General features: G+C 38.9%; 1 protein-coding gene across 1 annotated transcript in view; it reads left to right on the forward strand.

Annotated features, from left to right (window-relative positions):
* Positions 1 to 14,429, forward strand: part of TBCD (tubulin folding cofactor D) — a 112,602-nt gene that overhangs the window by 51,352 nt on the left and 46,821 nt on the right. Inside the window, exons 14-15 of the mRNA XM_010008241.1 lie at positions 2,059 to 2,215; positions 10,869 to 10,926. Of these exons, the coding sequence (XP_010006543.1) occupies positions 2,059 to 2,215; positions 10,869 to 10,926 (215 nt within the window). The remainder of the gene's footprint in view (positions 1 to 2,058; positions 2,216 to 10,868; positions 10,927 to 14,429) is intronic.

Here is a 14,429-nt window from a genome sequence, read left to right on the forward strand (position 1 = left end):
TTTCTAAAACTGTGGCAGTATATTAATACAACTGTGTAAGTGAATTCTTCTGTAAGTTTTTGGAAGCTCTCTTATCTGTAGAAAAATGTTACTGGCTTCTGCAGTTTTGATGGGAACACAAGCATGAAAGTGAAGTTCTTAATCTACTTGTTTTCATCAAGCTTATTGTTGTACCTGTGCTATAAGGCTTTTTGAGAAGATTCTGGGATCTTTATTTGCCTTTACTTCTGTTTTACTACTCTGCTTTGCCTGTTTTCCCTAATATGATAGAAAAAAGAGCTGTATTCTGCTGCTGTCCTGCTGCAGTGGGATCCTGTGGTTCCAGTGCCCAGCCTGGGCTTGTGCTCCATGCGACTGCATTTCTTCTGAAGCTCTTTCTGTGGCACAGAGATGTAGCTTACACAGGGGGCTGTGTCTTTGAGGCCTTTATTGGCTAAAACATACTCAGTCTGAAGTTTCTCAGGTGGTCCATTAGATCAGGAAGCAATACTTGAAATTTCCAAGAGCTGCTTTGGCTAAGATAGCTGCCCTATCAGTTGATTTTTGGATAGTAGTATGAGCACAGGTAATGCCACTCTTGTTGCAGAATGAAGCTCTGTGTTCTAGAGTCATTAAAGAGGTCCAGACACTGTCAGTCCAGGAGGATTTTCTAGATCACTAAGGAGAAACAGAATATTCTCAGAACACACAGTGTACTGTTTTCATTCAGAAACAAAGTGAATTCCACTCCCTGCTGCTGATTTTTTTCTAATTCCTCTAACTGCTTGATGTGTTAAAGTTACATACCAACTGGAACTTCAATAGTCTGGGGTCTAGTTTAGTTTCTGTTAAATGTTGTCCCACGTTTTTGTGTCTCTCCCTGTCCCCACCATCCCGAATAAGCCTGATTGAGAAATAAAAGGCACCTGTATGTCTGTCAGATGCTTTTTACCTGTGTGTCAGCATTTGCCAATTTGGGGATTAGAATCAATATAAGTACATTTTAAGTACATTCAGAAGTGCACTGCCTGATTCCACAGTGCTCTTAAGGATGCAAATCATCTTATTTCCTCACTGTCTAAGAAAAACTGGCAAGTTGGTAAAATTGCTAAAACTAAAATGACTGATAGGACAAAAAAACCCAAACCAAACTGGTTTTGTATGCTGTTTTCCTTCTTCAGAGGTTTTTTGGTCTTCCATTAAATCCTTCTGTGCTGGTGGAGGGGTGTGTAGTTGTCACAGTTGTTTTGGATGACTAAGCAGAAATGAGAAGAAAGCCCCCACCTGTCTGCATTCCCAGGTTACAGAGCAGTTTTACACATATTCTGTATTTCTGAACTGTGCAGTTTGGCATTGCTGATAGATTCAAGCTTGAAACACTGTGTTGAAGTCAATCAAAATAACAACTCTGCGGGGAATAAAATATCACAGCTTACATGTGTAATGCCAGAAAGATGTTGAACATGTCACTTTGATTTAAGAGTATGCAACAACTTTTCTTAAGTCCCTTGTAAGATGGATGTATTGATCATTCATGAGCATTGTTAATTGAGAAGAGTTTGTCATATTAGGATTTCTACCATGACAAATGTTCCTTGCTCATAGATAGATACTGATTATTTTATGGTCATTACAATACTGTATTTCTTAAATATTTTTTTAGTGATAGATATTGCTGTAATGTAGTCCAGTACTTTGCAAATGGAACACTTAAAAATTTTGCATTTTTAAATTATTTTGACTTCTGAACATGTCTCATGGAGTAATAAATTGTATCCATGTTACTTCTTACAGAATACCCTTGCTTTAAACCTCATTGAATTATATGTGAATGGAATAACAAATGAACTACTACTGGCAAATAAACCAAATAGCATGTTAAAAAATGAATTTTTTTCTAATAAACTTCAACATTAGCACATATTAAGAGCCACATTTTCTTTCAGAACACCCAGCTCCATCCTGTGTCTTTTCTCTAGCGATCACTGAATGCCCTTATACCTGCTTTTTTTGGGTGGTTTTTGTGTGCTGTATGGTCCTAACTGTTGCTTTTGTGCATTTTTTTCCCTCATGTAACAGTTGTTCCTGTCATTTTGAAAGCCCTGACATATGATGAGAAGAGGGGGGCCTGCAGTGTGGGCTCCAACGTGCGAGACGCAGCGTGTTACGTCTGCTGGGCCTTCGCTCGTGCTTATGATCCTGCAGAACTGGTGCCATTCATTAATCAGATTTCAAGGTAACTTGTGGCAATATGAAACTGAGCTATTTGTAGCTAATGTTAAAAATCTGTTCAAAACCACTGTGCTAATCACTTCTGGTTGAAAGGACACATGCTGTGCTTATTTTTCAATCAGTCTCTGTTTCATTAAGACTGTCAGCAGTCAGACTTGCAAATGATGTGCATATCAAATGGTGAGCTAGAACTTGGTGCACCTTTTCTCTTAATTGGGAGGGTATTTCTGAAGATACAAATTGGTTTTACCTTTTTCTTTCTTCATTTTTCATTCTTCTCTTGCTGTTCCTCCTGTTTACTTATTTTGTGGGATTGGATGGAGCTTGGAGCTACCTGGTCTAGGGGGAGGTGTGCATGCAGGGGGTTGGAACTGGATGATCTTTAAGGCCACTTCCAACCCAAACCAGTCTGATACTCTGTGATTCTCTCTTCAACATTTAGTCTTTTTGTTGGCAGCACACATTGCCTGACATTTCAAGGTGTCTTTAATGGGTGATTTGAACTGCAAACACAAAGAGGTAGCTTCTAACATTTTCTTGGCAGACTTTTAGTGCACTCATTGATAGTAGCTATTCAGGCATATTTGTCTCCATTGGAGGGGGTTTGATCAGCAGTCATTTTGTATTATTTTTATTTCAAGAAAAAAAAGGTTTGAACTATACAGTGGTTTATGGTCCTGGATATCTTGTTCTGTTTCTAGGGAATTTTGCTTCCAGATTGCTGACAGAATGATTTCAATCACTGTATGCGTCCATCTCAGCCTTGTTTGGAAACACAAGCTTACTTAGCTCAGCAAGTTCCCAAAGAACATGTGACTTTTCTTTCTTCATTAAAACAGGTTTTAAACGTTTTTCTGGACAGTCTGTAAGCCCTACATACACATTTTTATTCCTCAATCCCAGAGTACTGTAACCTTGCCAGTCTCTGTTCTTCATCCTTATATCCTCATTCTCCAGTGCTGATGCTTTATTGCAGGGTCACACAACAGTGTCTCTTACCTGTATGGTACTTGCTCCTGGGGTTGAAACCTTGATAAAATCTTTCTGTCTAAGAACCTGCTGTCAAATTTCTGGAGGCCAAGTGCTGTTTTTCTTAAGCTGTCATGTCTTTCTCTGAACTGAGCAGACAAGATTTCTAAGACATCCTAACTTTGTGTCTCTGATCAAGCAATTTCATGTTGTTTTGATCGTGTTTCACCTACAACAGAAAACAGACTAAAGGAGAAAAGTTTTGTCACACCAAGCTGTGCTAGAACATGATGCCATCCACTGTTTCTGGATGACTTTCAGAGAGAATATGCTGCTCTAGAGAGGACCTGCTTTAGTTTAAGCATACTGGAAATAGTGGTATTTGCCATAGTAAGTTATAAGGAAATACTTTCTTTTAATTCGTCATGTTTAATTTCCTTCTAGCTAAGCTCCTGGTAAATTATGTATAGTATGAAATTCTTAACATAAAGGTACCTAAAGGTGTCTCTGCATAGTAAAATAATGTGATTGCATCTTGGATTGTAAATACTTTGAGTATAAACAGCACAGGTAATGGTAGCTGTGAAGACACAATATTAATGCATGTTTGAAACAGGCTCCTGGCAGCTGAGCAGTTATTTCCTGCTCTATTTAACCTTGCAGGAGTACTTACAGCAAGATCTTCAGGATGAGTATAGCCATACCAATGTTAAAGCTTGGTTCAAAACTGGTGTTTTTTGTAGATTTGTTCAGCAGCCTTGTGAAAATGAATCCTCTGCTTCCTTCTTCTGACTTAGCTGAAGATGTTTAAGGTTTCTTTTAGGGTCTGGCAAGCTTGTTAATTGTGGAATTTAAAAAAAACAAGGTGTGTAAGCCTTCTATTTAGCAGAATTCTGATCTGTATTCTTTATCAGAATTTTTCTTCTGTCCATGATGCTTTCAGCAATGTATTTCTTGCATGCCTTTCACCCTGCTGTCTTAGATGCAAGTTCATTGTTTTGATTTTACATGATTTATGGTATTTTGTTTTCCTATCACAAAGCTGTCAGTGGGAACTTGTGGACAGGTACGAAGGATGTTAGGCATCTGAGGAAGCTCCTGTCTTTTAGCTTTCAGACTGTTCTGGAAGCAAATAATTTTCTTTTTAGGAAAATGTCAAATGAGAATTATTGATGTCTCCTACCCATGGTAGTAATACCAATTAGCACTGGGGCTGTGCCAGCTACGACAACTTCAGCTGTTTGGAGTGGAGAGAGACACAAGGTGGATGGCAGGGAAGAAGCTGAGAATTCCTTGTTATCAGTTGTAAGGTGGTGTGGTTTGTATATGCTGTGTTTTCTAACAGCTGCAAAGTATCTTAGCAGGTTCTCTTAAAGCTTTACTTAACTATCTCTATAGTTTTGTTGGCCATTCCTTTTCTGGATGTAATCAACTCTGGAAGGTGGAATTGCAACTCCAAAGAGAAATGGTGAAAAAAATATATTCAAATACAGTATGACACACAGTTTCACCTATTGTGTCAGCAAGCTGATAATTACATACAGCTTTTTCTAAAATCTAGCCTTAGGTGTGTCACTGTTTTACTTAAAGAAGAGTCATACTTCTAGCCACAAGCAAATTGTTGCTACCCTTAAAAAATGCAGAACTCAGCACCTTGAAACAAAGTACATAATAACCATTGTGAGCTGAATTACACAGCAAAAACATCTGCCTATATGAGAATACAAACTATTAGATTCTTACAGAAAAACACTAAATTGTTTACCTAAAAGCTTTGTCTTGGTGCTAGAAATGGCAAGTTATAGAATCATAGAATGGTGAAAGTTGGAAGAGACCTTAAAGATCATCAGGTTCCAATCTCCTGCATGGGCAGGGACACCTCCCACCAGCCCAGGCTGCTCCAAGCCCCATCCAACCTGCCCTTCAACACTGCCAGGGATGGGGCAGCCACAGCTTCCCTGGGCAACCTGGGCCAGTGCCTTCCTGCCCTCATGGTGAAGAATTTCTTCCTGATGTCTTAACCTAAATCACCCCCCTTTCAGTTTAAAACTATCACCCCATGTCCTTTTGCTGCCCTCCCTAGTGAAAAGCCCCTCCCCAGATTTCCTGCAGCCCCTTTAGGAACTGGAAGGCTGCTAAAATGGTTTGTCCTTTATTCCCAGTTTTTAATGCTGCTGTTTAACTGACTGGAGGACCACAGATAACACTGACCTTGGAGCACAAGTAGCTGTTTGCTACACTCAGGACTTGAAAGGGAAGGTGGTTATCAGTGTAGAGCACTAGTGGTAGCCAGAGGTGTTGAGTTCAGCAGTGAACTGCTTCTTGTCTTCCTCCTTCATGTCATGGCCTTCAGCACGTGTTAGTGGATCTTGTCAGGAAACTTCATTTGGTATCTCATTGATACTGGGGTACCAAAATAGGGAAGAAGTATGCTGCTTAACCTGGGTCCTGCCTCACAACCCATTCAGGCTGTGCTACAACAGGTCCAAAGTAAAGCAGAGGGGTCATTTTTTACCTCTTCTTACCTGCAAAGTTGTATCATCGTGTAATGGGGAGACATTGCCTACTGTGTTTTCTGTAGTCAAGGCAGTTAAGTATTTCACTTTTGACTACTGAAAAATCACCTTAAGCTGCATAAAATCATATTTATTTACTAAAATTTGTGACTGTTTTTCAAGATACATCTGTTTCCATATTCAATTATAGCTGTTTCTTCTGCTTTCTTTTGAGTGTTATGTTAAGTGATTAAATTGTCAACATATTGAGATTACAAACTTAGATTCCTGTAGATCATAGATCAGCTGTTTTCCTTTCTGACCTTACCACTCTTCTTTTTAAGGGGGGGAGGGGAAAAAAAAAGTCAACACTTATTAGAAATACTTGCCCAGGAGAATTTCTTATAGACCTTGCTCTTATTTTTGTATTTCATTTTTTTCCTGTCCCTATTTCAATAAGATGCACTTACTCACATGTGCTTATTTGATATTTTTTTAAAGTCCAGTCAAACTGGTTTCTTAAACCTTGCCTGATCTATTCAAACTACAGGACCACGGCAAGAACATTCTTGGCCAAGTAGATGAAACTTCACTTCTACTGCAGGATACCTGACTATGTTTGAAACACTTGCCTGCACAGAAGTTCCTGTTCAGGCACAGCTTTATGGAGGCACTACTAGAACGAGATGTGTTGCTTTCCCAGACCCTACACACCTGCTGTCTCTCTAAGCTCATCTGTGAGGAAAGTTAACCATAATTTAATAACTTGGAAATACAAGTAATTTGATTCCTGCCCCCTTGGGTGTGGAAGTTACTGTCTGTAAAGCAGCAGGTGCACACTGAGAAGCTGAGCTGCTTTGTTTGAAACCTAAACAAAAAATAAAAAGGAAAACATGCTTCTCCTCTGTTATACAATTACAGCGATGAAATTGTTGCTATCCTCATTGTCTGGAGCTGTTGCACAGTCGGGACGTAGTTGCATTTCTCTGTCATTCGATGGTGCAGGTAATCAATAAAGGACTGGTTCTGCAGAAAGGTGTCATTGCAGGCTCCCATCCCGCAGAGCAGCAGCAGGCACCAGCAGTGCCCGCAGTGTGGGAGGCTTTGCCTTCCCTGCGGGGCTGCCTGCTGTGTGCGGAGGGGAGGGGAAAGGGGAGGTGTGGCTGTGGGTGAATGATGTGGGTTGCTCCAGGGCAAGATTGTCCTGCAGAATTGGGGAAATCTGAAGCGTTGCTTTGAGCTACATCTTGTACCATGATGAAACACTGAGAACAGCGTTTTGCTTTTGTGCGTTTGAGTATTGCCTTGAGAAGAGAACTGTGTCTGCACTGTCTCTTGTGCCTGTGGAACTTGGTCAAGTTATTTCCTGCAGGGGCTCATAGGCAGGGCCTTTTTTCTTCTTTTAATAGCAGCATTTGTAACTCCTGCTCTAAGCATTTTTGTGCTCTTTCTTATGTGTGTATATATTTTAATTTCATTGTTTTGCCTCAGAACTTTAGGATGGAGGAACACATTGAAGACTGTAGGATATTTAGGTGGCTGCAGAAAGTGAGAGCTGGTGTGAGCTGGGTTAGAGACTGAAGGGATACAGTGTGGAAGTGGGAATGGTCATTCTGTTTCTCCTTTCCTTCAGAACTTCTTGCCTCTATAAACAGGAGACATTAAATATGAGACTGTGTCTGAAGAGCTTTTCCCCCTGGCAGTGCTGGCTGAAGCAGCCTCTTGCTTGCTCCTTCACAGCCCTGCCCCTGCAGTTGAGTAGAGCACAACTGTGAGTGATAATGTCAGTGAGGAACTTGTCTGCTTTAAAAAAAGCAGAAGAAGAATTAATTGAGACTAAATGCATAAATTAGCCAGCTCATTGGGTAGCCACTCCAGTTGGGGCACTGGCATGATTAAATAGGTGCAAAAAGGGCTGTTTGCAGCAGCAGATCCCAACAGACTCAGGTCTGACTCTGGTCTTGCCTCCTTTTCATCCTGCTTTGATCGTTCAAAACTGTTTTGCTTGTGTCCATTATTATGTCTTCCCTTCCCTAATGCACAGTGGGGAGGAGAGTTTTCTGTCCTGTTACAAGTTAGAGTTTTTGAGCTCGGGAAGCAGATGTTGATTTTGTGCCAAATTGGCAAGAGGTTTGAGAGTTTATTTTTTTCCTCCCTGCAGCTTCAGGGTGGTATGCTTGAATTAATAGCAGCAAATTTTCAGAGGTTAGCAACAGGGTTCTTGCTGCTTGTGGCTAGTATAGACTAGAAGTACCTGCAACAGGTGGGTAAAGGAAATTCAGTTTTATTGTCCAATACATCTGGTACTTACAAGGAGAGGGTAACCTGGTATTTTGGTGCTCTAACGTCTGTCACCTGGCTGGGCCTCTGCTCTCTGATTCTTTTTGCTTTGTTGAGGGAAACGAGATCAGTGTCGGGCTGAGGAGCTGAGCTAGTAACATACCTGGAGTCCTTTTAACTTTCCCTGAAGCCAGTTAAGTGAGTTGCTTGGGGGAGAGGGAGAGGGATAGGGAGGAAGGGGAGAATTACTTGTTGACTGGTAGAATTGCAACTTGCCTTTGAAAATCCATTTGTGTTTATTGTACACTTAACTGCTTGCTCTACATACAGGCTAAATATACCTCAAGGAACTACAAAAGTTGTTTCATAGAGACTGCAAGATGCAAAGCTATTCTTTGCTCTACCTGTTAGTAGTCAGGTGTGGTACATTTCAGGCAAGTCAAGACATGATTCTTTAACTAGCTTAAAAAAATATCCCACTTTGTTTGACATAAACAGTTTCTTTATGTTAGGAAATCCTGGTGGAGTATCACATAAACTCCCACGACAAAGCAGACAGGTGAAGACACCTTAGACATGTTTCATCTTAGGCATGTTGCTTTCCTTGCTAATCCCTGTGTTACAGAAGACTGTGCCTGCATTTTCAAATGGGAATTGACTTGAAGAAATGGTTTAGTTTGATGATATAAAAATACTTCTATTAAAAGGATTAACATAAAACTGTGACTGCAGTCTAATTTATGAGTATAATGGGGCTACAAAGACAAGGAAAAAATTCCAGGGTTTGTTTTTTTGCTTTGTTTTTCTTAAAGGTGGTATTCAGTTGCAGCACTGATTAACTCAGGTGGCATCACACAGTGTGTTGTTTTGCTGGTTTTCCTTGTACAGGTTTGTCTTAAGGCAACAGGAGTTTAAAAAAATGGAAAAGTACAATTTGATGATAACTTGAAATATTGAATGGAAATTCTTATTGTGTCTAATAATCTGCAACTGTTCTTTATTTTATTTAATAAATCACATTTTCATTCTAAATATTTAATCCAAAAACCTGTATTTACTTTCTAGTGATAGTCTTTTAACATTTCCAGTTTGAAAAGAGTGCATAAGCTTTCAAATCAATATGCTGGTATTTAATAAGAATGTCTTCACACTCATCCCTTGGCCACTGTTGGAGACAAAGATTTGGAGGGATTTTGGCCTGATCTGGGACAACTCCTCTGAAATTCTGTGTAACATGTCACTGCAGGGTATGTTTGACACAGTAAGGGCAGCACTCTGGCTTCGGAGCCTCCTGGCTTGATGAGAGGTTTTTGGGTTGGGTTTTTTTGTGTTTGTTTTCTCAGAAGAGAACAATATTGAAATACTTCATAACTGACATCTCTTTTATCTTACAGTCTGTGTAATCAGAAATGTCCAGCAGAAATGTGCTACATTTTCCTTTCCATGGTGATTTTCAACCAATTCCTTAGTCCATTTTTGAGTGTTCTTTTCTACAATTAAAAAATTTATGGGAGCTAACAATGTCTTTAAAACTATGTACTTCTGGTATATCCTTTAAAAATTATTTTTAAATTTCTCTCTATGCCAGAGAAGAAAATGAATGAACATGGTATAAAGGTGATGTATTTGACCCAGCACTTTTTTGGCAGTTAGCCATTTCTGCTTCTTCCTAAACATTTGCTCTTCCAATCACTATTGATAGGTAGATCTCCTTTTGTCTTATAATCACCTAAGGGCAGCAAGAGGACTTGCTTTTGCAAATACCAGTAAGAAATAAAAATTAACTGGCTTTGGAACAATTTTGGGGGTTTACTTTAATTTCATTCTCATCTTCTGTCTCGTTTTCCTTAATGAAGCTGAACTGAAATTACTGAGGCATCATTGATTGTGTATTTCACTGAATTTTTACAGCACAGTGTTCTTCACTGCAGGAAGCTGATAGCTACTACCCAGGGAAGCTTTATATTATCAGTGTAATTAATATCTCTATGCTAAAGCAAAGCTATATTGGGTTTACTTTTCAGCCAGTATTTATTTCCTGTTTTGCCTGGAGTCAATAAATAATGTCACGAAGGGTTTCAGAGTTTGAAAGGAATAGTTTTCTGCTTAAATGATTCTCCTGAAGTGAGTCTTATTTGTCACTGCAGTTAATTGAATGCTGGAGGTGGATTTCTAAAGCTTTAGACTTCTTGTCCTGGGAGGTATTCATTCTCCCCTGTTGTGTAGCACATCTCTTAGAAGCAGTTCTTTTGAGGTAGAAGAATTAAACTGTACAGGGTTACCAGACTTCATGCACAAAGAAATAGTTTTGCATAATCGTGCCTCTCTTATCTCCAGGCCACCTTTTAAAAAAAAAAAAGAAGTGCTTTGCTTATCTTGCAGGTCACTTTTTAGCAGGATTTGCATGTTGTTTTCTGATTTTTGTTACTAACAGGATGTGATTGTTCTTGTAGAGATACCTGCAAGTTTCTGTTGCTTAACTTTCAGTTTTGCTTAAGCCTTACATAAGACTCACTGTGCGTTTGGCTGTTGAGAAACTGTATTTCCAAGTTTTCATTTAAAATTCCACTTTGATTCTCACGTTAGGGATGATAGTTACATCCGGGTTTTAAACTCCTGCTATATATAAAATAGAAACACTTTCTATGTAGTTAAACGTGTTTGCACACTCCTTAAGTTGCTTTTTCACAGTGGGGTGGCAGCTGAATGGTTGTGCTGTACAAAGTAGGTGGCAAACTAGAGAAATAAGGGATTATTTCAACTTAAATTTTAGTTTGGACTTGTATTTATAAGCAATAAGCTCCTTAAAGGAAATGCTGCATGTTCTGCTAAGAAGTCTTAATGTTGAAATGATGGTGTTACACATTTCTTCTCTTATTTTTGGTGCTAATGCTAAATATTTTATTTCCTCAGTGCACTGGTTATTGCTGCAGTATTTGATCGTGATGTTAATTGCAGAAGAGCTGCTTCTGTAAGTTACCACATTCTTGCTTATGTCTCTGTTATTTTGTTCATTTTAATTTAATTTTTTATAGACTTTACTGTGTAGAACTACAGTATAAGCAAAATATTGTTTTGTGAGCAAAACCATGCTTTTTTAAATCCTCAGAATTAGAGGGTGAATTTATATTTTAAATTATATAATTCACAGATTCACATCTTGATTTATTGCCACAGTTCACAACCTGCTGTATTGTTGTGGTTAAGATAAAATATATAAGAAAGATCTACTTAGCATTTTCTAATCACAATATCAAACACGAAAGGGTCATATGTAATAGACATATCCTATGTCCTTTTCAATTCACCCAGCTGGAGAATTTTCTGAAATGTTATTTTCTAATAATTTGTGAGCTGTTACTCTGTAATTGTGATAAGTTGAAAATTTCTAGAATAATATCCCTTCAAATATCCTTTCAGTTATTGTACAAAACTCTCAGTAAGACTGGGAATTTTAAAAGTAAAGTGATAATAATACATTTTTTAAATAAAGTGATAATAAATAATAAAGGCAGCTATAGTTGTCTAGCTAATAGGGCTGGCACCAAAGTCTATTCTGTGGAACCTCTCTGTAGAAAAATATTTATGCTGTGAAGAATTAAAAAAAATGCCTGATTGTTCTTAAAAGAAGGGAATTTATGGAGGAGAGGTTATAGAATTTGAGAAGAAAAAAGGCTGGACATTTTTGAGGGTTTAATCAGTGTGTTTTATATATTGAACATGCTTTCTTAAAAAAAAGTGACAAGTATGAGTTGTATGTTCCAACAAATAAAACAAATTCTCTTATTTAAACGTGAAAAAACTGACCCCATCACTGTATTAACTCAAACACAAAACCAAACAGAGTCTGTCAAAGAACAAGGTGTCTCTGTTCTTAAGAACAAACTTCATTGTGAATGCATTTTTTTTTTAAAGGCAGTCTTTGAAACATGCAAATTAATTAACAGGTTTCTTTTTTTTTTCACTGACATTTTGAAAGCTAATGCATTTATAACATAAGGATTTCTCAGGGATACCTGGATAGCATTCTTATTTTTTCTAGCCACACCTCTGCTTGAAAGTTTGGGCTGGTGAATGAAGCTGAGGAGGGAGGATTGCTGGGGAAGTGAGTCAGTTGCTTGTGTAATTGTATCACAAATCGCTTGTCTACAGAAGTTAACAGCAAAGCTGGAAGCAAAGATGCTGTAGATCACTGAGTGCTGATACAAGGTATTCCTTGCAGACTGTACAACTGCTGAATATGAGTTATGCTACTTTCCCCCAAACTTCTAAATTTTAGAAACTGTAGAATTTGCTATTCTTGGCTAGTTTAAGGCAAGGAGGAGTGGAATTCTTTTTAACATGATTGCCACTGGAAGGGTGCTGCCTGCCCTCAGCAGCAGGGTCACTGACTGTGTCCTCTTCACTGGGTTTCTGTGCTTAAGCAGAAACTGATCCTTTGACCATGAATTGTAGTGCTAACCCAGACACACTTACTGGCAAGTTCGTGCAGGTTGTGCTTCAATATGTCAAATGGGTAGAAAACACAGTAAAATTTGTTCTTACTTTCCTCTTCTACTTTAAACCAACCTGTCAAGCAATCTGCAATTCAGTTATCTCCAGTCAAATTAATATTTTTTTTCATTAGTACATTCTGTTTGGAGCTGGTAAAAATTTGGATTTGCTGTTTTGATGGATAGTAATGAAAGTACTGAAACCTTTTATCTTAGAAAGGCAGGCAAGGAGATATTTTCTGTTTACCAGGCATTACTACAATTTTGAAGAAGAATACCTGGGAGTCCTAAATATTTCTAATCATTACTACAGTTAAATACATATTTAAATAAACAACATGTTTTACTAGATTTTCCATCTATTACAATATGCAATATATTATAATGCAGAGCACCAATAAAATGAAATAGTAACAGAGACATTTTGAACCCTGAGGTTAGAGAGAATAAAGACTGTTCTTGAAACTCCAGAAGCATTCTGAGCTGACTTGTGCAACTCTTGTCATGAATAATCATTATAAGGAATAATCACATGAATAAGTGATCTCTGAGCTCCATTCAGCTCTGACATGTTAGAGAGGATTCTCATGACTTCAGGAATGTTTTAGAATTTTTTCAGGTTTTGTGGGAACAGCAGAATATTCAGGTTACAAGGCTGCTGAACTATTCCTTAGATCTTTCAATTGTTAGAAGTAAGTTAGGAAATGAAATAGTGGAACAGTGGTGGAATTCTAAAATTCTTACATTGAATTAAAAAAAAGTGTGGAATCTTTATGTACAATAGCTGTTTTGTTGCAACATTGTCTACAGGCCCCTGTACAGCTTTTTCCAATGATTTTGCCACAGTATATTTCAGTCCTGGGCCAATGGATGTATTGTTAGTAGAATGAAACTTTCACTGATTTGAGACCACGTTTACATTGTCTGTATATGGAAGTTTCTGATTTAAAAAAACAACAACAACAACCACCAACTTTTTGTACCAGTAAGACATTTGCTGGAGCAGCACATTTTAAGAAGAATTTATAGTGCAGTGAGGAAACTGTTCAATCCCTTGGATATGGTAGTTAAGATTGTCATCCTTGCTGAAACCTCCCTGTACTTAGGAAAAGGGTCTCAACAGCATCAGATAACTAAGGCTAAGATGTGTGTAAAAGGAAATAAATTATGCAGGATCTACAGCTAAGATGTGTGTAAAAATGAATAAATAATGCTGCAGGGTGATGTGAAATGATGTCCTTAGCAAGGCCTGGCTGGGGTGTGTGTTGGTAGAGAGGTAAGGATTGAAAAAACCCCATGTCAGAAGCTGGACTAGAGAGCAGAGAACAAGTGCAGGATGTTCCTGTTCTGGAAGGCTGCTTTCTGTGTTGCCCCAGGGGGTAGCCAGGCTGCTGCCAGTGCACAGGTGGCCCAGGCACTTCTGCCCCAGGCAATCTGAAACCACTTAGCTCAGGGCTACTGCTGAGCTGCAGGCAGGGTAGGGTGGGCTCTGGAACCCACTGGGGTGGTGGGTCAGTGGTTCAGAGTCAGCCTGTGCTACGTGTCCTGCAGTGGATACAGTGTGAGCAGGAACTGAACTAGTCCAGGCAAGTCTGCAGGAACTGCAGTCATTATCCTAAACAGACAGAGCCTCAGGAGTGCACTGAGACTCTCTGCCCTCCTTAGGGCTGCTCCACCTCTGTTCTCCACTTGAGTGCTTGCTCCACACGTACAGTATGGTACCTTGGTGAGCTAACTCAACCTTTTGTTTTTCCAGGTGGATTACCACATGGGCACTGTATTTCTGTAGGAAGTGCAGAAACACTGTCAAAATTCTTGTGACGTTTTCAGTGAAGTCTGTGACTTCCTCCCTGCATGTTAAACCTACATTGTCAGGTGACAAGTGCTGTCCCTTGCTGGAGATGTGTGTTTGTAGACAGAGTGACATTTCCTAAGAGAAGAGTCCAGATAATGATCTCTCCTCTCTGGGAAGAGTTAAAAT

This window comes from Chaetura pelagica, unplaced genomic scaffold (genome assembly GCF_000747805.2).
Source record: "Chaetura pelagica isolate M959 unplaced genomic scaffold, ChaPel_1.0 scaffold471, whole genome shotgun sequence".
Lineage (NCBI taxonomy): Eukaryota > Metazoa > Chordata > Aves > Apodiformes > Apodidae > Chaetura > Chaetura pelagica.